Source organism: Trachemys scripta, chromosome 14 (assembly GCF_013100865.1).
Source record: "Trachemys scripta elegans isolate TJP31775 chromosome 14, CAS_Tse_1.0, whole genome shotgun sequence".
NCBI classification, from domain to species: domain Eukaryota; kingdom Metazoa; phylum Chordata; order Testudines; family Emydidae; genus Trachemys; species Trachemys scripta.
In genome coordinates this window covers 17,033,907-17,060,302 of record NC_048311.1, presented here as the reverse complement: position 1 = coordinate 17,060,302, position 26,396 = coordinate 17,033,907, and the positions used below count along the sequence as shown (strand labels likewise).

The window sequence follows — 26,396 nt, the reverse complement described above, 5'->3', positions numbered from 1 at the left end:
GTAAGCGGGGAGGGGGATATTTTCTCATTCTACTTGCAGCAAGCTTTGTGGTCTCATGGGGCCACTTAATGAAAATTCTGCAGTGCCCCCAGCAGTTCCATAAGACTCAATAAATCCAAGCATAACAGACCCGTGACTACATTCATTCAGACACCAGCGGGTACAAAACCCGGGACCTTCAGCACCAGACCTCATCACATGAGCGAAGGGAGCAAAAGTTAGCTGTGAACAAGTAGCAGGCTGTTGCCCCCCTTGTGGGACAGCCACTAGAGGGAGACATAGGCAGACATATACTTTAGCCAGGATGTTACACAAGCATGTGCCCAGGGCTCTACTTACCCTCTGGACTCTTTGGAGGGATTTCAGCCATTACTGGTTGCGGCTTTGATTCTGGTTGGAGATGTTGACTGGTCAAGGAAGGCTCCAAATTCTCCACTTGCCTGACAGGTGGGACTGGGACCTCTGGAGACTTTGCCACCTGGATTTCTACCCGTTTGGTGGCAACGTCCGGCACAGGGGCACTGGCTGTGTCGGCTCTCCGCTGGGGCAGCTCCGGGATCTTTGAGGTGGGGGCTTCCATCCTCCGGACAGCGGGCTCCTGAGGCTTGCCTATAGTGATCTCAGTCCTTCTTGGAGTGGGCTCAGGGGGTTTGTGCCCCAGCCCCTCTGCTCTCTTGAGGCCGAACCTTGATAACCCTGGAGTGGAGTTTTCCACTTGCTTGGATGAGATATCAATGGAGATTTCTGTTCTTCGTGACACAGGCTCAGGGAGTTTGGGTCCGGAGAGCTCCACCCTCCTCAGAGACGACTTAGGTGACCTTTGGCCTGGAGAGTCTGCATGTCTGGCAGGTGTCTCTGAATTCCTGGCACTGAGATCCTGGAATTTCTGTGTGGAGCTGGATACGGTGGACCTGAGGAGAGGGTTCGGGGTCCGTCTTTGCGGTGTGGAGGAGTTTGGAGACTGGTCTACCTCCTCGACCTCGAAAGATCGCTTCAGAGCTGAAATACATGAACGGAATTCAGAATTTAACAACAACAGCATCTTCATGAGAGGATCACAGCACACTTTACCAATGTTCATGAACTTTCAAGACCTCCCCCCCGCCCCATTCAAGAAGTGGGTAAGGATCAGTACCCCCGCTGAACACCTGGGGGAACTGAGAAACAGAGAGCTTATGGAACTTACCAAGAAACACAGCGAGTCAGTGCCAGAAATAAGACTAGAATCCAGGAATCCCTATTCCCAGAAATCTAACCACTCAACATGTAGGCCTTGCAACTTGAGTATCTTTTACACCTCTAGTACAGGTTGCCACCTTATTAGTATTCTCCACTCACCCTAGGGGTAATGTTTTGTCTCCTGCTTTGCACAGGTATAAATGACTTCACAAGGTACAAGGCAGACTGGAACCAGGTCCTAATGGGGGCCTGCTGGCTGGCTTTAGCTTGGTTACACTCTGAGTAGCCAGCCACTGCGATTCCACCTCAAAGGGCGCAGAGGTACATATACAACTTCTGAGGGTTGAGTGGTTCACTTGGAGCAAAGTAATCCAAACCCACCCTCATGAAAGTGTCCAAAACAACTGTAGAAGACCAGGAAATCCCCGATAAACATACCACTGAGAGAGACGCTTATGTTATATTTTAATAACAAGGGATCAGACTCTGAATAAATCTTCTATAACAATACTTTGTATTTCTCAATAGCCTTCTACCCGAGGATCGCAATGCGCTTTTAAAACGTTAAGGAATTTAGCTTCACCACAGCCACTTTGGGGCAGGGATGTGCCGGTGGGGCCTCTAGACACTATTACAGAACCAACCATGATCAGCCTCATTTTACTGATGGGGAAACTGAGGCACAGAGCTGCTAAGTGATTCATCCAGCATTGCACACCAACAGTGAGTTCTGGTTCTCAGGCTTAGGCTTCAGTGTGACCTTAGCATGGAGTGCTTTGGTTTAATCAATAGACTGCAGAATGTCTTTACACCACTGCTTTCAGTCATTCGCATACCAGAGCTGAGTAATCAGCCTGTCTGAGAGACGCTACAAAGCTGCATGTTATTGGAAGTGAAGTTTTCTGGTGTTCTTGCTGTCCCAGTCTCAAGGGGCCCACAGCATTCCCTCTGGCCCCTTTAACACATGGAGGCAGTTTTCCCACTAAGAAGGCAACTCTGAAATCCACGACCCAGGAATCTGTCTGGGGAAAGCCAATAAGTATTGCGTGGCCCCAGAAACCTGAGTTCGCTGGACCTGCACTTCAGAATTCAAAGGAAGCACAGAGTATCCTGGCAGGCTGGGTCCATCCACATCAATCCATCTCTCTTCCACTAACCATTATTATAAACTCCTCCAACCTGATGATCCCACCCCACAATAGTCCAGGGTCAGATCCCAGCCTGGTTTGTGTCAGACTGGCCAGGCATGACTGACCCTGCCCACCCCTGGTGTTAGCCCCTGTTAAAGGAATAGGCACCTGATGAGAAGGCATCAACTTCACGGCCCCATACAGTGGGTCCCTGTATGTCAGGCACAGGGAGCAAGAGGTGAACAGCACACGCACAGCAGGAGGGAAAGTGGGAAAGGGAAAGAAGAAAACATAGCTACTCTCGATTACTCAGCCTCCCTGTGCTACAGTAATGCCCTAAAACCCACTTACTTAACAACACAGCACCCTTAGCCAGGGGACCAGAATTCACGGAAGAGAAACAAGCCCTGGTGTCTCCCCACCTGCCACATGCAATGACAGGGACAGGCCAAGGAGGTGTGGAGAAGGCATCAGCACCAAATCCTGCTTCTCCTCTGTGCATGAGCTCCTTGGGGTTGGGACTCCACTGAAATTTGAGAGCAAAAGAGGGTAGAGTCAGCATGCAGCTGCATGAGCCCTTCCAAACCTGATGGATGCTCTGACCAGGAGCAGCTGCCTAAAGCAGCCTTAGCTCTTGCTAGGTCCCCTAGGAGCCTGCTACTGTGCAATTGCAGAGATAGGGACAAAGGACAAGAGAACCCCAGGACAGATCAGTGTCTTTCTAGTCAGGCAATGAGTTAGGTCTGCTACCTGCCAGCTCCTCCTTAGAAAACACAGGGCCAGTCTTGGAAGTAGCAGCCCTACCGTGGCGGCATAGCCAATAGGGGGCCATCTGCCTTTCTGTAATAGGATGGCTATTGAATGGTGCCTGCTGCCCTGCCCCCCAGATCAGGGTGCACTTACTCCTTTATCTCAACAACAATTAGGCAAAGGACCAGGTGCTGCAATACTCATGTCTAAGTCTGGCCCATAAACGACGACACATATGCTGCTCAGGAGTTGTCCCATCAGCTTGGTCCCATATATCCCAGAAGCAGAGGTGCTTGTCTTGACTGTGAGGCATAGAATCATAGACTTTAAGGTCAGAAGGGACCATTATGATCGTCTCGTCTGACCTCCTGCACAACGCAGGCCACAAAATCTCACCTACTCACTCCTGTAACAAACCCCTAACCTATGTGTGACCTACTGAAGTCCTCAAATCGTGGTTTAAAGATTTCAAGATGCAGAGAATCCTCCAGCATGTGACCTGTGCCCCACACTACAGAGGAAGGCGAAAAACCCCCAGGGCCTCTGCCAATCTGCCCTGGAGGAAAATTCCTTCTCGACCCCAAATATGGCGATCAGCTAAACCCTGAGCATGAGGGCAAGACTCACCAGCCAGAATTCTCTGTAGTAACTCAGATCCCACCCCATCTAACATTCCATCACAGACCATTGGGCATATTTACCACTAATAGTGAAAGATCAATTAATTGCCAAAATTAGACTATCCCATCATACCATCCCCTCCATAAACTTATCAAGCTTAATCTTGAAGCCAGATATGTCTTTTGCCCCCACTGCTCCCCTCAGGAGGCTGTTCCAGAACTTCACTCCTCTGATGGTTAGAAACCTTCATCTAATTTCAAGTCTAAACTTCCTGATGGCCAGTTTATATCCATTTGTTCTTGTGTCTGCATTGGTACTGAGCTTAAATAATTCCTCTCCCTCCCTGGTATTTATCCCTCTGATGTATTTATAGAGAGCAATCATATCTCCCCTCAGCCTTCTTTCGGTTAGGCTAAACAAGCCAAGCTCTTTGAGTCTCCTTTCATATGACAGGTTTTCCATTCCTCGGATCATCCTAGTAGCCCTTCTCTGTACCTGTTCCAGTCTGAATTCATCCTTCTTAAACATGGGAGAGCAGAACCTCACACAGTATTCCAGATGAGGTCTCACTAGTGCTTTGTATGACGGTACTAACACCTCCCTCTCTCTACTGGAAATACCTCGCCTGATGCTTCTTAAGACCGCATTAGCTTTTTTCATGGCCATATCACATTGGCGGCTCATAGTCATCCTGTGATCAACCAATACTCCGAGGTCCTTCTCCTCCTCTGTTACTTCCAACTGATACGTCCCCATATTATAACAAAAATTCTTGTTATTAATCCCTAAATGCATGACCTTGCACTTTTCACTATTAAATTTCATCCTATTACTCCAGTTTACAAGGTCATCCAGATCTTCCTGTATGATATCCCAGTCCTCCTCTGTATTGGCAATACCTCCCAGCTTTGTGTCATCCGCAAACTTTATTAGCACATTCCCGCTTTTTGTGCCAAGGTCAATAATAAAAAGATTAAATAAGATTGGTCCCAAAACCAATCCCTGAGGAACTCCACTAGTAACCTCCCTCCAGCCTGACAGTTCACCTTTCAGTAAGGCCTGTTGTAGTCACCCCATTTAACCAGTTTCTTATCCACCTTTCAATTTTCATATTGATCCCCATCTTTTCCAGTTTAGCTACTAATTCCCCATGTGGAACCGTATCAAATGCCTTACTGAAATTGAGGTAAATTAGATCCACTGCGTTTCCTTGTCTAGAATGTATTAATCCCAGAGTGGAGAAGAGGAATATGCTGCTGTTCAGCAAACACCTGAATGCCCAGTGGCCAGATACATCCCTAGTTCACACACATTCTCTTAGGTACTTATCTGGGCCCCATCCCTGTGGTATCGAAGCACCGCACAGTCTTTAGTAAAAAGAACGAGGAGTACTTGTGGCACCTTAGAGACTAACAAATTTATTTGAGCATAAGCTTTCGTGGGCTAAAACCCACTTCATCGGATGCATGCAGTGGAAAATACAGTAGGAAGATATATACTCACAGAGAACATGAAAAAATGGGTGTTGCCATACCAACTATAACGAGAGTAATCAGTTAAGGTGGGCTACTATCAGCAGAAGAAAAAAAACTTTTGTAGTGATAATCAGGATGGCCCATTTCCAACAGTTGACAAGAAGGTGTCAGTAACATAGGGGGGAAAATTAGCATAGGGAAATAGGTTTTCATGAGGTAGGAAAGGGCTACTCTCCCCGTTACACAGGGGTAACTGAGGCACAGCGGCACCAAGGGTACATCTCAATTACAATCGCAAGGTGTGATTACAGCTAGTGCCGATATACCTGATCTAGATTTATTTTAGCTATCTTGGGCCCTGGAAGCCATGGCAACATGAGCTGTACAGGACCCAACCAGAAACCTGGTAATTCCTCCCAGGACTAGCCCATGCCACTGCGGCTTACTGTTTTGGGACCCTTGCTAGCTAGATTACAGCTGGCTCTGCTCTGTCTTCCTGAGCTAGGATCCTTGTGCCTACAGTCTCGACATATCCTAAGTGCCCAAGGTCACACAGGAAGCCTCTGGTGGGGCAGGGAATGAACCCTGATCTCCAAGTCCTAGACCAGTGCCCTAACCACTGGACCATCCTTCCCCTCCTTTCTCCTTTGGAAAAACTCTTACAAATGTTTCCCTGCAGCGGAGCGTGGATCCCCTGCATTCTGTCTCCTGGGGGAAGCTCTTTGAACGCCTGAACCCAGAGGAGAAGAAAGAGAGGCCTGTGAACTCTCAGTCCCTCTGACACATGTATTTGTCAGAGCAGCAGCCTCCCCGCTCAGCAATGGGAACCATCTGCTCCAGCTTTCTCCAGCATACAGGGTCAGGAAAGCATTCCACGTGGCAGGAACTCCAGCGCCACTTTGCCAGCAGATTGTAAATGCAGCTGCTGACACACCGCCGCCCAACCATTCGTTAGTTACACTTATGTTCAGAAGGTTCCTCCTCCCCTCGCCATGAGCTTGAGTGCTGCAAAGTACAGGCCAGCCAACTGCTGGGAAAGCGCGCAGCTGCAAGATAGCACGGGAAAGGTGGGTGTGGGGCTGTGATGGAGATTGCACCGATTTGCTGCAGCAGCTCAGTCTCAGGGGTTATCCTGCAGGGAGATGGTGGAGCCCTGTACAGATTAAACAGCCATGCCCACGCTTGGGTCTGCTATGAGCAGAACCGGATTTGAGGCGCGTGGAAGCTGCATGTCTTACCGGCATAATCTGCAGCGCCTGGGGTCGCCATGAGCCCCACGTTTCAGGAGTGGCTGGAGTTTTAGGACCAATTCAAAGGGGTGTACAAGGGAGTCTGCTGATGTCATATCTTCCAGGCCCCTCGAAGTGGGTTTGAATTCCCATGCGGTCATCAACACGGCCCTTACGCATCAGTTAGGCTGGGTTGGCCATGCTCAGAGGTAACATGTAAGGGGCGAGGGGAAGGGTATTTACACATTGGTGAGTGGCTGCAAGTCTGGGAAGGGACAAGATGATGCAAGTTACACCACCTTCAACTCCACGAGCAGGGCTCGCGGGACCCAGAGACGCTACAGGCCCCACTGGTGAGGTGCTGTAGGGATTAGAAACTTCTGTTTTCATAAACATCTTCCCAAGAGGGGGCACTAGAGCATGATCATGGCTGCTCAATATTCACGTGGGTGGAGCCCCAGGGCTCTCGCTTGGATGCTTTGCACTATACCCTCGCCAGGGTGTAGGGAGAGAGTCACTCTCTCTGGAGACCCCTCTTACTCAGCAGTCCACAGGATACATTCCCCCTCCCACAAGCCTCAACCGTGTGCACTCCCTGAGAGGGATTGGTGGGAAGCAACAGTGGCCTGGGGACCAGACTGCCACTGGCAGCCTCTCCCAGTAGCCATGCATGGGGCACCACAAGGAAGGCAGTATCCAGCAGCTGAAGAATCCACAGACACCTCTCCCCCAGCCAGAGCAGCCATGAAGGGGGGGAAGGCCAGTCAGTCTCGTAGTTTTAAGGCACTGGACAGGGACTCAGGAGATCAGGTTCAATTCTGAAGTCTGCTACAGGCTCCGTGTGTGATCGTGGGCAAGAGACAAACTCTCAGCGCCTCCATTCCCTTCGCTGCAGCACAGGAATCACGATCCTTCAACCTGGCCAACAAGACAATTCCAAAGCCGTTGAGAGGCTAAGGCCTGCGTGATACACAGACAGTGCAGCGAACGGGGCCCCAGACGGACGTTGACAGATGCAGTTCTGAAGAAGCCAGGATCAAGAATTTTAGGTAGGAGCCTTAGTTATTGGGGGAGAAAAAGGGGGGGGAGGGGTGAGAGAGGGAGTGTGCTGCAGTCTAACAGGGAAAGATACCTAACCAGACATGCTACTCAAAGAGAAGCAAGAGCTCATTAAATATCACTTTTCCCTACCCTGAAGTGACAGTTAACTCTGGGCTGCTCCGTTAGCATTTTTATTCCAATAGCATCTCCAGGCACTGTACAAACACAGTCTAGCCAGTCCCTGCCCTACCAAGCTCTCTACAGGATCATACTGACTCCTGCATCAGTACAGCAACTCCACTGCAGGCTGGGAACCCTGCTCTGTTATTTGAACATTGCACTTAACCTGCCCGGTTCGTGCATTACCGCCAACTAAGATAAACAGCTGTTTGCATACTCTATGTTCCATGCAATGAGAGGTATTACCTCATGAAACAGGTGAAGTGCCTCTTCAGTTGGAACTACCATTCAGAAAGCATCAAGTCTTTATTGCTCTCAAGAACCAACTGTGCAATACGGAAGGAGGGTTTCCGAAGCACTGAGGTACAGACCACAGCATCCACACGAAATCCCCAGACCGGCACCGACTCCAATCACAATCAAAAGCAGCAATACCCGGCCTCTTCTAGCACCCTCTACCCCAAAGTGCTCAGATACTATGATGGCAGGCCATGTAAATCAAGATCAGATGAGCTAGATTGCTTCATCCACCGCTCAAATGCAGACCATGCTGGGGTGGACTACGGCAGCTGTTTAACACAACACAGCAACACTTCAGGGCATGCCGCACAAAAGACTCGTCCAATCGAATCTTCAGGGGGAAAGGGGGCGAGGTTGGCACATGGGGTGTGGCATGCAGCCCTGGAGCACCCCAGCAGTGCCTGGCTCCCTCCCAGCATTCTTCCCATAAACGAAGCAGCCACTGTCCCCCAGTGATGCCATTAACCAGAGCGACAGAGCCGAGCCCCACTGCTGTGCATTAGACCCCTGCCACAGGCAGGTCTTTCCACCAGCAGCCCGTGCCTTGCGACTGATCAGCTCAGCACAAGAACGTCCCTCCAGGGGTCTTGCAATTAAGCAGCAAGCAAACCTCAGAAGGGCTGGGAAAGGATTGTGTGTATTGTATGCAGTGCCGTGAGGAAGAACACCATCTCCCAGGCTGGCAGCGCGGACTTGAGGTGAGGAACAATGGGAGGAAGCTACCAAATGTCGGGCTTCAGGGTGTAAGCTGAAGGCCTGTGGGATTCAGGAAGGCCCCTGTGGGGTTTGGCTGGAGGCATTATAGGATTTGTTGCCTAACTTTGAGGGGCAAGTGCAGTCCAGCAGAGAAGGGCTGGGAGTCAGGAGACAAGGCGCTACTTCCAGAGCACCGATTCACTATGATCTTTTGTGCCTCACTTATTCAACCCATAAAGTGGAGCTAACGACATCCACCTTTGTTATAGGCCCCTGTGATCTGGGAATGAAAGGGGACATGCTAGGCAGCATCTCTCAGATATGCTAGGCTACTTCTGGAGGCGTGATATTGGACAGATGGACCAGAAGGGTTGGCTATACTGGGTCAGGCTATCCCCTGCCCCATTCCGAACCCAGAGTGAATTATCTCTGCTGGGGCAAAAGAATCCTTGTAATGAAGGCAGAGGGAAGAATGGGGAGGAATTTAATACTCTGGAGCAGTGGGTCTCAACCTTTTCAGGTTGGCAGCTCCATAGTTGAAGTCAAAAATTTTCCCACCCCTTTTTTATCTCTTATAAGAGAGTGAACAATCTATCAAGGATACCAATGCTAAGCCTAAATAATAAAAATTCCAAAAACAGACTCCAACGAGAGACTGCTGAATTGGAATTAATTTGCAAATTGGACACCATTAAATTAGGCTTGAATAAAAACTGGGAGTGGATGGGCCATTACACAAAGTAAAACTATTTCCCCATGCTTCTCCCCCCACAGTTCCTCACACCTTCTTGTAAATTGCTGGAAATGGAACATTTTCATTACCACTACAAACAGTTCTTTTTCTCTCCTGCTGATAATAGCTCACCTTAACTGATCACTCTCCTTATAGTGTGTATGGTAACACCCATTGTTTCATGTTCTCTGTGTATATATATATATATATATATATATATCTTCCTACTGTATTTTCCACTACATGCATCAGATGAAGTGGGCTGTAGCCCACGAACGCTTATGCTCAAATAAATGTGTTAGTCTAAGGTGCCACAAGTACTCTTGTTCTTTTTTCCTAAATAATTGGTTGCCTGAGGTTGACAGAGAGCATTTGGCCTGTTCTCTACCAGTGGCATATAACAGTTTTTAGTCTTCTAAGGGCTGTAGTGCTGTGGTTGAATTCTGGGTGCTGGCTTGGTGTGGGGGTGGTGTTTAGTGGCCTGCAGCAGGACGTGCACAAGATCAGACTAGATGATCAGTAGTCCGTCCTGGTTTTAAACTCTGACTGACTAGCCAGTCCCAGTACACCAGACTCCACCCCTCTCCTCATTCAAATCCCTCTGGTGAGCCATTTCTTCCAGGAAGCCCACCATAGAAAACCACATGTATTGTTAAAAAACACTGGGCCTGTTCAGTCTGGAGAAAAGAAGAAGGGGGAAGGGGGAGCTGATAATAGTTTTCAAATCTGCAAAGGGCTGTTACAAAGAGGTAGGGCTCAATTGTTCTCAGTGTCCCCTGAAGGCAGGACAAAAAGTAATGGGCTCTCTTTGCAGCAAGGGAGATTTAGGGTAGAGATTAGGGAATCTTTCTAACTCCAAGGGTAGTTAAGCTCTGGAACAGGCTTCCAACGGAGACTGTGGAATCCCCATCATTGGAGGTTTTTAAGACAAACCACCTGTCAGGGATGGTCTAGGTTTACTTGGTCCTGCCTCAGTGCAGGGGACTGGACTTGCTGACCTCTCAATATCCCTTCCAGCCCTACATTTCTATGATGAGAGCAGCTGTGAGCTGTACACTACTATATAGGCCCAGGTGCATATTAGAGGTGGTGCAGAGTCGCACTGCCTCAGGGAGGAATCTAGGAAGGATTCTACCATAGGCTCCCTCATCGGTCACTCAGGGGTGTCGTACACTTACAGGACACTCCAGGAAAAACACATGGTCTGCAACCGCACCTGGCTACTGCTAAGGAGAATGGGGAGAGGTTCTTGTGCCCTGCCTTCCTTAAGCCCCTATGGGGCAGCCAAGCAAGTGTTAGCCCCAGGCTTAGCTTCTCGTGTGTGCTCTTTCAGGCAGACTCTGTCTTGCTAGCCAGGCCTTGTACACCACCACCAAGCACATTACTGATGCTCAGCAGTTAATTCTTGATGAAATCATCAATGTCCTATTCAGAACAGTAATTAAAAATAAAGGTCCAGACTCCAAGAGCTTTTCCAAACTATCCAAAGCCTTCAAGTCTCCAGTGCTGGGCTGGAGAGCCCAAGGGCACCAGTTTTTCTGCCATTTTCTTTCCTGTTTTGTGCCTCTAATGATTAACCCCTTTCCCCCCAATCTCTATTTTATAAAAGATTGATTCAGGGTCAGTCTGAGTTTTGGATGAAGGCACAGTAGAGAATAGGAAAGCAGAAAGTATGATTCAAATCTGAACTGCTCACTGCACCACCCTCTCTACACAAGACTGCTGTGGGGATAGGGTGGAAGTAGGTCAGATGAGGACACCATCATTACCCGCTGCCACTGTTGTGACAGACACTACCGCAGTTCTGTGAGCTGGGAGTTTTAAACCATGCTCATCACTATGATCTCTGAGTGCTTCAACCTCATCTTATTCCCTTGGACCGAGCGGCCTGCTCATGTAAAGACAGATGCGTCTGGAAGATCAGACATTCCAAGGTAAATAATGTTCTCCCAACAAATGTGATAGCAAAGGAAATGGCAACATTTTGATGAGTATTGGAAAGTTTCTTTATTTAGGCAATACTCCATTTGTGGATCTCACTCTATGAGCAGGCTGCAAGATTTACGTTCCTTTTCTGGTAACGTGCCGTCTATGCGAACAGCTCTGCCAATCACGCATGGGAGTGGATTGTGAAGCTGACTCAATGTTTCAGCAGAGTTTAGTCTGCACGAAAATCACCAGCACCACAGGAATTAAAGATTCTGGAATCAGAATTTCAATGGTTACTTAGCTGTTGACCAGCACAGCCAATGAGAGGCTGCGGTGCAATTATGCTAGCTCTGCAATGCTGACAGAAGGATTCAATAGTTTGTCATAAACTCACCAGATTAGGATTTGGGACAAGGCACGTGGGATATACTCTAGTTTCGCAGAGACGTCAAAGGGAGTTCCACAAGCAAGTAGAGGGGAACATGGCCTGATAACGAACTACTGGGGGATGTTCTCTGGCCTGCGATATGCAGGAGGTCAGAGTAGATGATAACAATGGTCTATTCTGGCCTTGAAAATCTCTGAACCTGCAACTTTCCCTCAGGTGAGTATTCCCATGGAAGTACTTGGGTGAGGAGGAACGAACAACCTGTGTGACTAAGGGCTGTAGGTTCAGACCTATCGGGCTCAATCCTCCAAGGTTCTGACTCTTCTAGCCATGATCCAGCAAAGCATATGCCAAAATCAGCACTTCCGTTGGCATCGCTCATGCACTTCAGTGCTCCGCTGGATCGGGGCCGGAGTGGTCAGTTTGTTGCAGGACCCAGTCGATATGTGCAGTCCTAAGGGGTGATTTGCAGACTCATTTTTCGGTACCATAAACCTCCCTGAAAGTTCCTGGAAACTAGAGAGAACCAACTCCATTGAACCAAGATCAGACCAAGGGTGCGGGTTAGGCAGACAGTGGTCTGAAAAGACCAGCTGAATGTAACAGAAAACAATTACTCTTTGGACCAGCCCATAGAACCTCACAGCCCAACCACAGAATTCCATAGGACTGCTCAGAACTCCTACACAGCCCGATTCGAGTCCACCCAAGTCAATGGGTGTCTTCCTGCTGACCTTACTGGGCTCTGAAGTAGGCCCACAAAAAGGATTCTACAGGCTTTGAGAGACGTTTTTATAGAACCCCATTGGTTTCATCTCTATTAATCACTGCAAGCCTCTTCCATAAAGACAAGCAGGAATACCGGGTCATGAAAGCAGAGAGCTGGTTGGTCCGACTGAAGAGGTTTTCAAACCAGCCCAGGAATGCAGAAGACGACTCCAAAGACACAGAACAAAAGTGGACTGTAGTCCACGAAAGCTTATGCTCTAATAAATTTGTTAGTCTCTAAGGGGCCACAAGTACTCCTGTTCTTTTTGCGGATACAGACTAACACAGCTGCTACTCTGAAAGATACAGACTGTTGAGCAGCGCAGGAGGGACCCACCCCAACTCCACTTTAGTCTTGGGCAGGGCAAGTATTCCATGCTCCTGGCGTGAAGGAAGGAAAGTGGCTTTGACAAATGGGCCTTGCATTTCTGCCCTGCAAGCGGAAGCACGTTCCTTTGGGCAGATGCTTCTAATCTAAAGCATCATGGGACCCGAGATCACCTTGGCTTTAGGGCTGCGTCAGCCCATCGCTCAAACTTTCACCTTCTCAGCTTCCCAGATGCTTTGCTTGCCTCTTTTTCTGGCTCTTTCCTGCTCAGCGTCACCACACCCCTGCACACAGCAGCTGAGCAAAGAAAAGGGCAAGAGAGAGAAAGGGGAAAAAAAAGACCTCAGGAAGCAAAACAATCCCAGAAAAAAAAAAAAAAAAACATGGGAGAGTTTAAAAATAGCCAGCGCAGCCCGGAGCCAAGAGAAGGGAAGTAAACAGCCCGTGTTCCAAAGGACCCGCCTCCTGGCTTCCTGCAGGGAAGTTGGCTTATTAATTAAAACAATAACAGCCAAATAAAGGCCAATGCCGTAGATCAGCCCTGCAGGCAGGCCCTGGGTGCTAGTCCTCCTGGGTGCCTAGCACAACACAGTACCAAAGGGGATGCGTCTACAGATTCGTTGCATGGTTCTCCCACCACTGCATGGCTAATACTCATAGGGCCAGATTTTTAGAGGCATTTAGGCACCTAACTCCCCTTTAAAAATCTAGTCCTTACCCCCTATGTAGCCCCCCCGCCCCCAACTCCTTCATTTCCCAAGACAGGGATTCATTTATAAGTGGTCTAATAGCAGCACATTCCACCAACCCAAATTTCTGCCTTTCCCCTGCAGATTCCATTATATTTTTCTTCCCTACCTGTGACAGGGCAGAAACCTCCCTGCTCCAGCCTGCACCGCAAATCAATTATCAACAGCACTGACCTCTCAGGAGTGCATATTCTGCACTTATTCCACACGGGGCCTCACCCTGAAGACCTTAGGCAGTTTCCAGAATATCATTGTGTGTTAAACTGCTGCCAAGTTCTACCCTAGAGGTGGCTGCATATTAGTGCTGGGTGTATTTATGCCTGTATGCATTTTGTAAAGCCTCTGGGATGAAAGACACTTGTAAATGTACATTACTGCTGTTACCTGTACAGGATGCAGTATACTGATGTATGATGACTGGCTGCCTTGTGCTTGCTCACTTTATCAAGGACAGACTGTCCATGATAGTAGGAAGAGATAATAGAATCTCTTTCTCCCCCTTCTCCCCCCAAAAGCTGTCTGTGTTTGTGTTGACAGTGCAACATCTGCATAAAGCCAAGTAGCATACAGCCACAAAAAAGGTGTTTCTGTTTTCTGGTGTGTTTTTGTTTACCCAGTTTAAAAGATAACATGAGCAGCTCCAGCTCTGTCTAAGTGCTGGATTCTGCCCGGTGTATCATCAGGCCTGCAGGGGCTTCAGCAGAGAATGCTTCTAGGAGCGCCAAATGCAGTGTACATTGGCATGTCCTTTGCAATACCCTTGGACGGGATCCATCTTGATCAAGGCCGGCTCCAGGCACCAGCTAAAGAAGCAGGTGCTTGGGGTGGCCAGTACCAAGGGGCGGCACTCCGACCGCTTTTGGGGCAGCACATCCGGGTCTTCGGCGGCGGATCCCTCAGTTCCTCTCGGAGCGAAGGACCTGCCGCCGAATTGCTGCCGAAGAGTGGAGCAGCACGATTGCGCTGCCGTGGCTCCCCCCTCGCCCCCCACTTGGGGCAGCAGAAAACCTGGAGCTGGCCCTGATCTTGATCCCCCATCTGGGCTCAGCAAGCAAAACTATCCTGTGGGTGGGGGGGGAAGGGGTAGCGACCTGAAACCTCACCCTCACCTTACCATCCTGGCCCCCACTCAGGGACTGGCTTTACGAGGGTAACTGGGTGGTCAGAGTGAAAACGATCATGATACTGAAAAAAAGAATCTCCCCAGTGTGGATTCCCAGGGGAAAAGCAGCTGTCTCTCTCCAAGGCACCTTGCTGTAATCAGCCTAGTTTACTACACACAAATGCAGCAACTCTTTGCTCCTATAAGGAAATGCGTGTTCAAACAGAAAGTCGGGGCACAGCTTCCTTTAATACAGTAAATGGTAACGTGTGTGTATGCATGTGTTCCTTGGTCCTCGGAAAATGCTTTGAAATATGTAAAGGAACAGATTTGTATTGTGGGTTTCATAATTTCCCTTCACTGCTCATGCTCTCTCCCACCAAAAAATCCTTCTCTAAAACCCACTTCCCCCACAAAGCCTTCCGACCTGGCGGTTCTCAGCTTTAATCACTCCACATCCCATCTCGATGGAACTGTTGTCTATGTTTCTCAGATCTCTCCTAAGGCTTGATCCTGCAAACGCCAGGAGGCAGAGGAGTGTAGACACTATACAACCTGACTCTGCCACCTACACTCACACTGTGGGGCTCCTGTAAGCACCGCGCCCAGTAACGTGAGGTGGCAGGACCAGGCCCTGCGATTGTGAGTATTACGTTGGCACAGGAAACGTGTCCTGCTCTATGACTGTGCACCAGCGTAACTGTGCACACTGCAACCTAAGTGATGAACAATCATTTTTGTGCATCTCCCAGCCTGTCCACCCCTCCCACTGCTGCACAGAGGTCATTGTAACGCTGACTTTGCGACAACTCAGGGCACGCCTGTCATCACACACCATGGAATCATAAGCTAAGAATTAGGATCTCCCCGTGAGGGTCACACAGAGAGGAGGAAACAGGGCTGAGCAACAAAGTTCTGGGAAAATCCCACTCGTTTGCAAAACAGACAAATCATCAAAAACGAAGTCAGGGGCAAAGCATGTGCCTTTCTCCCAGAGTGAAAGACTCTCTGTAGGGCCTGATCCAAACTCAATGAAGTAGATGGAAAGATTCCCATTGACATCAGTGGGCTCACTGGCTCCTGCCCTCCCCCGGGCTGCAATACAAATCTTTGCTGGGTTTTCATGAGAGAGCTCCCCCCACCCCCAATCTGTTCTGTGCTACGTGAAATAACGTCCGACATCAAACACCCTGTTTTAGATGTGGAGGCAAAAATCTCTGGGTGACACCTGGGGAATGGGGAGGCGAACATCTGTGGATATATTGTAAACAAAAAGACACCAAGTCCCAGCTGAGGTGATGCCGTGGACAAGGAAACCTCTGTTCACAAAGCACTGAAGGAGACCAAAGTAAACAAACAGAAAGGGATGCCGTTTCCTACAGGACCTATGCTAACTGCTTTGTAACCTGGGTCAGGCTCTGCAGAGACTGCAGAGCTGAAAGCAGAGGCGGCAGCTTCCCACTAAACATCCCGCACATGATTTCTGTAACCTCAGGGTTATGTTTGTTTGCTTGCTTAAGCACTGAAAGCTCTCATTGCATTTTTAGATACATGAGACTCTTATGGGAATAAGCCAGAGCCAGTTAAACTGTTTATTTCAGAATATACAACAGTATTATTCCAAAACACTGATTTTCTTTAAAGGGCTACCAGATGGTGAGCTGGGGTTCCTAGGGAGGGGGAGCTTTTTTGTAGGTGCCGTCTTTCAGTGAGCCATAGAACTGAGATCCGACCCATTCGTGGTCATTAAATATCCCAGGACACTTGTTACCAGAATGGCAGGATGTTAGCCCCAGTTTTCTGGCCATATTCCAGCTTGAATAATTACATTCTTACACTTCAGTGACCCCCCTACATTCAAATGGACATGACATTCTTCCGCACTTCCAATCCTAAACTGTTGTGTGGGGTTGCTGTACTCGTAAACAGCGGCCAAGATCTATGCCAGAGGTGGCTGCGTTTTAGTGCCAGGTGAAGTAAAGGGCTATGGAAAGAGTATAGGAATATTAGATATGTTAATAATGTGCATGCAGGTCATTCACAGCTTCCTTCCAACGATACTAGGAGTTATACTTGTGTGATGGCTGCCATCTTGGTAGACAGCCCAGGGATTGAACTGGGGACTTCCAGAGCTAAAAGCATAAACTGCTACAGCTTGTGCTAATCTCCCTAGAGAGTGCGGTAACAAAGTCACAGCTTTTATGGCTGGGACACAGAAGGGAACCTGGAACAGACGCTCACCATGGGTTACGCTTGCGTGTGCCAAGAGGAGCACAGAACATCTAGTCTGGACCTGACATGTACGCTAAAAAACGAGTTATAAATGGTCGACGGTCACCATAACACTTAGGTACGCTGCCTTGCAAACGTTCACTGACTGATCCTCAAAGTACCCCCAGGAGATATTATGATCCTCAATTTACGGAGAGGGAAATGGAGGCAGAGGAGTTCAGCAACTTTCCCAAAGTGACCAAGTGAATCAGCATAAGAGAGAAGAATAGAACTCAGGAATTCCTGGATCCTACTCTTGTGCTTGGATGAGGAGACCACATCACTCTCCTGCTCAGCCAGCCTTGCTGCGGCACGTCCATATGACACAAGGGCTTGGTGTGGTATAATAGCATCAAGCAGCATGCGTTTGGGATGGTCACATTACTCTTAGGGCTTGTCTGCGCAGCAAGTTACTGCACAGGAACTTGCACTGTGAACCAACAGGGCATCCGCTTGCCACCAAGCAACGTCCCGTCCGGACACTACTGCAGCACAGTCACTTGCTGTGCAGCCAAGCCCTCAGTTAGCGCACACGCTTTATAATGCCTTTTACCGAGTGTCAGAACAGAGCTGAAATGGCTTCAGTGTAGTTCCCAGGCTGACACACGCGTTACGTATAACAGTTTAAGGTGATGGACAGATTAACATTAGGACCATTGTAAAGTGGGGGTCGGTGACAGCATGTAAACAGAAAAAGAGAAAAGGTGGCAGTAAATGAAATCGCAGAAATCTCATCTAAACCAAACATCTCCAAGCAACGTCCCTTCCGCGTGTGTTCATTTAAATTATGATGATTACCTGTAATAGTCCATGTGGTACACTCAGCCACTAGGAACCATTGCATCATTTTACCAGATGCCCATTTGAATGTGGAAAAGCAGAGGAGTTCAAGTATTAAGAACGGCAACAAACAGCTCCCAGATTAAGTCAAATTCAGACCTTGTCTGTTACTGTACTGGATAGACAAAAAGGCTTTGGGCTCAGTTCTCATCTGGGGAAAGTCGTTTCACCTGGACAAAATGCTACCAAATAAGAATGGGAGCACTTTACACCTATTTTGCACTGGTGTAAGGCAACAGAAAAAATCAGCCCCTTGAATTCTATTCCCAGCTTTGACATCAACTTGCTGGGGGACCTTGGTCAAGTCACTTCCCTTATCCATGCCTCAGTTTCCCCATCAGTACAATGGGATTGCGATATTTCCCTCCCTCACAGAGGGATTGTGAGGTTTAGTTCACTAAAGTGCTTTGAGATCCTTGGATTGAGGGTACTAAAGATCTCCAAAGTTATATCCTAGAAAGTCAGGGGTAGAAGGCGGCTAAATTTTGGAGATGTCTTTTGAGACAACAATTCTCTAGGAAGGGAAAGGGATTACCCAATTTTCACTTGTCTTTGTAAATTAAGATGCATTTGAAGATTTGGCTGATTGACTTAAGCCACTCTTCTCCCTGCCGCAGAAAATACCACAATTGTGCTGGAGATTTTCATTCTGTTTCTTCCTTGGGGACAATGCTGTTTTTCCAGAGATGATGTTTTTAACCTCGTCTGCGGCCTTGGTCACCTGCATCATGACCGCTGTTGTACATCACGCAGACAGCATCAAGTCCTATTTTGGCAATGCAGTGCTGGGCACACATGGGGAAACAGCCACAAAGGGTTGAGAGCAACCCTTGCTCTGGACTGTCCAGCATGGCTTAGGCTATGTCTACCTTACGGCTTACGTTGGTATAACGTAGGTCGCTCAGAGGTGCCAATAAGCCACTCCCCTGAGCAACATAAGTTACACCGACCTAAGCACCGGCGTGGGCAGTGCTAGGTCAGTGGGCGAGTTGCTACCACCGTTCGTTGGGGGTCGGTTAATTAAGTGGACGAGAGAGCTCTCTCCTGTCGGCTCAGAGCAGCTACACTCGAGAGCGTACAGCGGCGCAGCTGCACCAATGCTGTATGCTCTCGAGTGTAGCTATAGCCTGTCTCCCTTGTCTAAAGAAGCTAAAGGTCCCCTGTCACATCAGAGGCAGACTCTGCTGACAGATGCCATCTCTGATGCGAGTCACGTATCCTGAGGGGAAGGCGTGGGAGCAAAAGAAATGTCAAGACCACTTGCGGTGGGTGGCTGAGCATGGAGCGACGGGGGATTAATGCCAGGTTCTGGAAAGGAGATTTCATCACCTTCAATAGTTTAAATTACTAAATCTTTGTTTGACAACGTGTCCTAACAGGGAGAAGTGCCACCAAGCAGCTTTGAGCAAGCTTGGGAAGAGGGAGGGTTTAACAGATCTGTCTGGAGCCAAATATAGCGCGGAGCTGTACAAGTTCTTCCACCTCACAGTTCTGCCGGTGCCCTTTGGGCCTGCTGGCTATTCCGATCCTGGGGACCCCGCTCACATGCACAGAGCACTGCCCCTCAGTCCTGCCCTGAGACCCCTCACAACTTTGGCAATGCCCCCCAATCTTGCCCTGCTATACCTTACACCAGTGGTTCTCAAACTTTTGTACTGGTGACCCCTCTCACATAGAAAGCCTCTGAGTGCGACCCACCTAATAAATTAAAAACACTTTTTTATATATTTAACACCATTATAAATGCTGGAGGCAAAGCGGGGTTTGGGGTGGAGGCTGACAGCTCGTGACCCCCCCTGTAATACCCTTGTGACCCCACTGAGGGGTCCCAACCCCCAGTTTGAGAACCGCTGCCTTACGCTATTCCAGGTCTAATCCTCTCCTGGGCAATAAGAGCCAATCCTACAGAATCAACTAGTATTTTTGTGACAGGTTTCAGTGGTAGCCGTGTTAATCTGTATCAGCAAAAAAAACAAGGAGTCCTTGTGGCACCTTAGAGACTAACAAATGTATTTGGGCATAAGCTTTCGTGGGCTAGAACCCATTTCATCAGATGCATGAAGTAAAAAATACAGGAGCAGGTATAAATACATGAAAGGATGGGGGTTGCTTTACCAAGTGTGAGGTCAGTCTAACGAGATAAATCAATTAACAGCAGGATACCAAGGGAGGAAAAATAACTTTTGAAGTGGTAAGAGAGTGGCCCATTACAGACAGTTGACAAGAAGGTGTGAGTAACGAGTAACAGTAGGGAGAAATTAGTATTGGGGAAATTAAGTTTAGGTTTTGTAATGACCCAACCAGTCTTTATTCAGGCCGAATCTGATGGTATCTAGTTTGCAAATTAATTCCAGTTCTGCAGCTTCATGTTGGAGTCTGTTTTTGAAGTTTTTTTGTTGAAGAATTGCCACTTTGAGGTCTGGACAAGTGTCCCATGGGGACTCTAATGAGACCGCCAAACTCATCTCACTGGTGAGCTCCAGTCTGGAGAAGAGGTGAAGATTCAGATCAACTGCAGCGAAAGAGGAGACAACTGGGGAAAGCCTGCCAGCATCTTTACCAGCCCTCTGCCTTCCCACACTGGCTCCACAGGAGGCCAAGCTCTTCAGAGGCAGCTTGTTCCTAGCAGTCGTGACATGTACACAAGCCGCCCAGAATTTGACAGCACTATAAACACACCATCATGCCACTCTCCTTAAACAACAACCCAGGGAACCAAGGAGGGAGGAAGGGGGAAAGAAGAGCGAAAGCAAAGGAGCGGCCGATCAGTCACTCTTAATATCCCAAGCAGCACTGGCTTCAACAGGGCAGGGGAAAGATCAGCGCTGCAAGGAGGCAGCTGCTGCCAAGTAGTACTGGGAGGGATTCTTTCCCTTTCTCTCTCTCCTCCCAATCCTCATCCCTTTCCCATTTCCCCTCCCTGGGACACTACTGCTTGAAACATCTGATGAACTAAAAGTTGCTTCAAAAGAATGATCAATCCAAGATCTAAAATGGCCCTTTCTCCCTTGCTCAAAATTTACTTTTCCATTAGCAATTAAAATAAATATACACAAGCAATGGGCTCCCAGCAGGGAATTCCGATACTTGCAACAATCCCTTTCTCCAGTGGTAGTTTCTCTCTCAAATGATCTTTGCAGGTTTCATCCAGTTTGCCTTCTCTGTCTCTGCAAGCCCTCGCTATGCCTCCCCTGCAGCCGGATCAGGCTGAATGCTGCGCAAGTCACCAGGATCAAGGAGTGGCGTGGCCATGGTGGCTACTCAAGTTAATATTTTCTGTGCAAACGGAGGTGGCGCTTATCCACCACTCTGTTGGTTGCGTGGCAGATGCTCTCCCAACATCCTTTGCCTTGGAATTTAGATGCCACCAGGCCTGATTTCCCAGAATCTATAATGCTCTTTCTGAACTTCCCCAGAGGGGTCCTTTGGTTTATTGCCATATCCCTGTCACATGGAAAAGGGACCAAGCTGCAAAATCTGGATTCCAAGCCCCTCTCTCCCACCAGTTTCAGTGGCATTTGGATCATTATTACAGATTGAGGCTAGTTTGGAACTAGAGGGTCAGACTCAAAACACTATAAAACACATAACCCAGGCCCATCTCCAGCATTATCACCAGGGATAGGGGTTGTAATGGCCCATTTGCCAGAAATCCATGTTCCTCACTCCTCCGCCTGAGCCAATGGTGTCTGCACCGGCAAGGGGAACAGAGGTGGCAAGAACCGAAAGAGCCATGGAGACGAACTCCCCTCCCACCTTGAGGGTGGTCCCTGCAGGTCAAGTTTCAGGCACATTGGTGGAGGAAACTTCCCCAATCTCCCCGTTCTCTAGGGACACACGTTCCAACACCATGAAAATTCACTGCGGTCTTACCTCGAGCTGTAGCTGCCTCCCCACTGCATTACTAGCTCAACCATCGCCACTCAAGCTTCAACCCATATGCCCCAGAGAGGCCCGCTATTTAGAGTTTAAAGCCCCACTTAACATGAGCTACAGATTTCTGCGTGTGGACAGGACAGGGACAGCACGCAAGCTAGCACTACAGTGAAGTCAAGCCCTTACAGAGAAATACATTAAGAGTAGAAAAGGAAATGTTCCCTCTCTGTTGAAGAGAAAGGTCGCCTTAGTAATTATAGTTAGCAGTCAGTGGGAGCTTTGGTCTGGCGAGAGCCCAGGACACCCAGAACTCATTGCATGTACTGCTGGGACAATCAGCCCTGAGCGCTGGCCAACGACTTTGGAAAAGCAATCACAGCGAACGCCTGAGTCACAGCTGCGAAGCACTGAGAGCTTTCATTAATCCAGGGGCAGCTTTTCGGACCACGTCAGGGATAACAATAAACCTCTTCCTCGCCCAAGGTCCCTTTCCTCTTCCTCAGTGCTGTCCTTCACGTACAAAGGAAGGAAAAAGGGAGTGCTAGAGTGCGCTGGTGAAAGACAACTGCGGAGCAACCAGACCCTAAACTCTGCCAGCATCTGCCCGGGGGTGGAGACGTGGGTGAGGCAGTGGGGCTAATGGGATGCAGCGAGTGTGAAAGAAAAGGTGGCAGACACGCAGCGCAGCAGCGTGCCCCAGCACTGAGTGGAAGGATGAGGCGCAGCAACTCAGGGACAAAACCAGCCAGGCCTAGGCCTCTCTACCAACACTGTCCCCATTATCAGCAACATGAATGCGCTCCCACTGCAAACCAGACATGAGCCCATCCACTCTTTTCACATCACCCAACAGCCAAGAGACTGGGCTCGATCTCCCCCTCATCTCTCTAACAATGGAGAAAGTGCTGTCTGGGGTTTGCTCCTGCAGGAAGAGGGGGGTGGGGACAGAGGCGGGGGGGGGAGGGAGAGGGAGGGAAAGCACAGCTGATAGCTGTAGGGCTGGGCCAGCTGCAAGCGCCCTGTCTCCTCATTTAAATAGTAGAGCGAGTAATGTAAATATTTGGAGTGAAGCTGGGATCTGATGTCTCCATTATTGTCTCTGAATTTACAGTATGTCCCGAACCCAGGGTTTGGCTGCTGCTGCTGCCCTTGGTCCCACTCCCAGGAAAATGGGCCATGTACCCTACAGGGGCGCAGCGGGGGATCCAGAGAATAAATAAAGGGAAGCAGGAAAGCAGAGCCCAGATGACACAGCCAGGCCAGGCCACACCAAGGCTTCACATCCCTTTAACAACTGCGGTTTTGCTGACACTTGCCAGGCTGAAAGGAGCAGCGGTTCCTAGCCTGGGACAAGACAAAACAAGCTGCTTCCACCGCACTCTACCCACAAGGGGGTCTGGAGGTCAAATAAGCCACCTAAGGGCAAAGAGCAGAGAATAAAATGGAAGAGCAGACTTCAGAGGGCAGCATACCAGGCCCTTTGGGGGGACTCCAAATGAGGGGCCGCAGGGGCCTCGGACGGCAGGGGGCACTCACAGTGTGGGCTCCAAAGATACTCCTCACTTCTGGCCTCGGCCCGTTTGCCTTGCCCAACCACCTGCACATTCTGGGCTGGGATGTGCAGCCATAGGCCTTTTCCCATCCCCCCCACTCCCAAACACTTCTCCTGTGCTAGTGCAAAACTGTTCTTAGAGTTCTCCCATTGCTGACCTCACCCAAAGATGCTGGGATTTCGCCACGTCTGCAGCACTGGAAGCTCCGGGGCCTAGCATGGTGCCACAGAACAATCCGTGCTTTGTAGCGTAGACTACTGTAGGCCCTAGGGGAAGCAGCCGGGCTCCTCACTGCATAGGCTGCCACAACCAGAGACCCTTGGACGATCCCACTTCCTAACTAGGGACAAGGCCAGGGCTGTCACCAGAGTCTAGCTCCCACAGGCACAGAAACCCTTTTCTTTCCTCCTCCCCACCCCCAACTTACTTATTCCAAGTGAATTAACTTTACAAACTGGAAAATTCCAGGAACCTGCATGCCCAAGACTATTAGTCACCTGTGCCACCCCCAGCTTCTATGACTATTACTAGAGGTTGACGTCCATAGGCTACTGTAGTGACCAGCTGCTTCCACATGTGTCGGAGACTAGAGATTGGCAAACCAACCTCGACAGAGTAAGAAAAGCCATGAGACCCTTACCCAAAACTCAAACAAACTTGAGCAGAGGCTCTTGTGAGATGCAGAAAGGTACCCGCCCTGTCCTCACAGACACCTCTGCTGCCCTTGATGCCAGCTGAAAGCAGAACTGCTGAAGTACCATGACAGATGGTTTCTGTGGTAATTCTGGCCTAATTAGAGGCAGACAGTGCTGGAAATCTGATAAGAAAGGCTGTTCTTAGGAACATTCTAACCATGGTACGCCCACCATTCGAATACCGCATGCAAATCTGGTCACCTCATCTCAAAAAAGATACATTAGAATAGGGAAAGGTACAGAGAAGGGCAACAAAAATGAGTAAGGGTATGGAAGAGCTTCCATATGAGGAAGAGATTAAAAAGATTGGGACTTTTCAGCTTGGAAAAGAGACTACTAAAAGGGGGATATGACAAGAGGTCTATAAAACCATGAACATTGGGGAGAAAGTGAATAAGGAAGTGTTATTTACTCCTTCATACAACACAAGAACTAGGGGTCACACAATGAAATTAATAGGCAGCAAGTTTTAAACAAACAAAAGGAAGCACTTCTTCACACAACGCACAGTCAGCCTGTGGAATTCATTGCCAGGGGAAGTTGCAAAGGCCAAAACTATAACAGGGCTCAAAAAAGTATTAGCTAAGTTCATGGAAAATAGCCATTGATGGACCTATTAGCCAAGATGGTCAGGGATTCAACCTCATGCTCTGGGTGTCCCTAGCCTCTGGGTGTCCCTAGCCTCTGGGTGTCCCTAGCCTCTGGGTGTCCCTAGCCTCTGGGTGCCATAAGATGAGAATGGACAACAGGACAGATCACTCAATAATTGCCTGTTCTGTTCATTCCCTCTGAAGTACCTGGCACTAGCCACTGTCAGAAGACAGGATACTGGGCTGGAGGAACCAGTGATCCAGATTCATATCCCCACTCACCTCACTACAAAATTAATGAAATCAAGACAAGCAGTCGCCCCACAGCTCACCTCTCCACCTCCTCCAGTTTGATGCGCTTTGCTCCCAAAGAAAAATATTGGCAGGACAAAGATAAAAATCCAAAAACTAAGCAGGTAGGTAGGTGATTTCTTCCATTCTTACTGACCAGCTCAGTTGTGTTAAAACATCAGGCATTCCACGAGCCACCTCCTCTTCCCTTTGCTCAAACAGCCACTTCACTTCCCAAAATGTTTGTTATTTTGGGGGAAGCGCTTCCATTTTACACCATCTTTTTGCCTTGGATTCAAGAAGACTGTTAAGGGGAAGGTGGAGGACTGAGACAACCCTCAGAGGTCTCATTTGAGGATTATATAAAATCTAACCGGTCAATTTGAGCATTAAGCTTCCTCAAACAGCTGGGGAAGAGGTATTTGTTAGTGTCAGGCATGTGTGTACGGCGTCAGGAGTGCAAGAAGGGGCCCATCTCAGTCTGATTTGTTGAATACTCTAGGAAATCAAAAGATTGGGGGCAGGGATACCTACTTGCCAAGCCTCCCACCCAAGATTTGTAGATGCTCTGAGATGCACCTTGAAAGATTTTCTAGCATCTACTTCCCTGAACGTGTGCAAAAGAAGCTGGAATAATGGAACTGCTTCAGTATGTGGGGACTTTAGTTAGGTCTTGTCTACACTAAAGGAAAAAGTCGATCTTAGCTACGCAATTTGAGTTACATGAATAGCGTAACTCAAATCGACATAGCTTAGATCTACTTACTGCAGGGGCCACACTACGCGATGTCAACGGGAGACGCTCTCCCGTCAACTCCCCTTACTCTTCTCGATCAGATGGAGTACAGGAGTCAACGGGAGAGCGATTGGCGGTCAATTTAGCAGATCTTCACTAGACCCGCTAAGTCGATCGCTGATGCATCGATCATGACAGCCGGTCGATACGCCGGTAAGTGTTGACAAGCCCTAAGTAGGCCCCACTCCATGCATCGTGATCCCAGATGGATCAGAGCCCATCCCATGGGCCCAAATGCACATGGCATCCAGCCCATGCTCTTGATCGAGTCAGTTTGGACCCAAATGAAATGTTATGAAGATCTTGTGCACTTCCTCTCCCCCGGCTTTGCACCATACTGAGTTCAAGTCACATTCTCCACATAACACCACAGCCACCCCTCTGGCATACTGCTCTCTAATATTAGCATAATGGCTGATACTCAGCATCTGCAGCATTCAAGCAGCAGCTGCTTCCCTCATGCAGCATGCAGGAAGAATGTGTGCACCGAGTGGCTTAGCATGCATACCCCAGCCATGTGTCCCTATGAGATTCCAGACACTTGCTGAACTGGATTTTAGGGAAGAAGTTGGGCTGGATGAGCCCACAAGACTCTGGCCTCTGGAAAGCCCTGGGATCCATTTCTACTTGGGTGCTTTGTCAACATGACCTGGCAGCCTTTTTTTTTTAGCTCCCACTGACCCTGAAAACCACCACAGAGATCAGGTACAACTGGTGGACTTTGCTCAAGTGAAGACCATGACTGGAATATCAGGGGGTGATGTAGGGCACGATAGAGCTGCACTGGCAGAGCTGGGGGCGGGACTGGAAAAGGAGAAAGTACTGCCAGTTAGAATCGAGGTGCATTGTCAGCTGTTATAAATTACCTTCCCATGTAATGCCTGCT

General features: G+C 48.9%; 1 protein-coding gene across 3 annotated transcripts in view; it reads right to left on the bottom strand.

The window, feature by feature from the left end:
• The window catches only part of SEPTIN9 (septin 9), a 250,303-nt gene that overhangs the window by 111,861 nt on the left and 112,046 nt on the right, over positions 1 to 26,396 (bottom strand). For all 3 annotated transcript variants that reach the window (XM_034789888.1, XM_034789890.1, XM_034789889.1), the window contains one exon: positions 340 to 999. In XM_034789888.1, the coding sequence (XP_034645779.1) occupies positions 340 to 999 (660 nt within the window). The remainder of the gene's footprint in view (positions 1 to 339; positions 1,000 to 26,396) is intronic.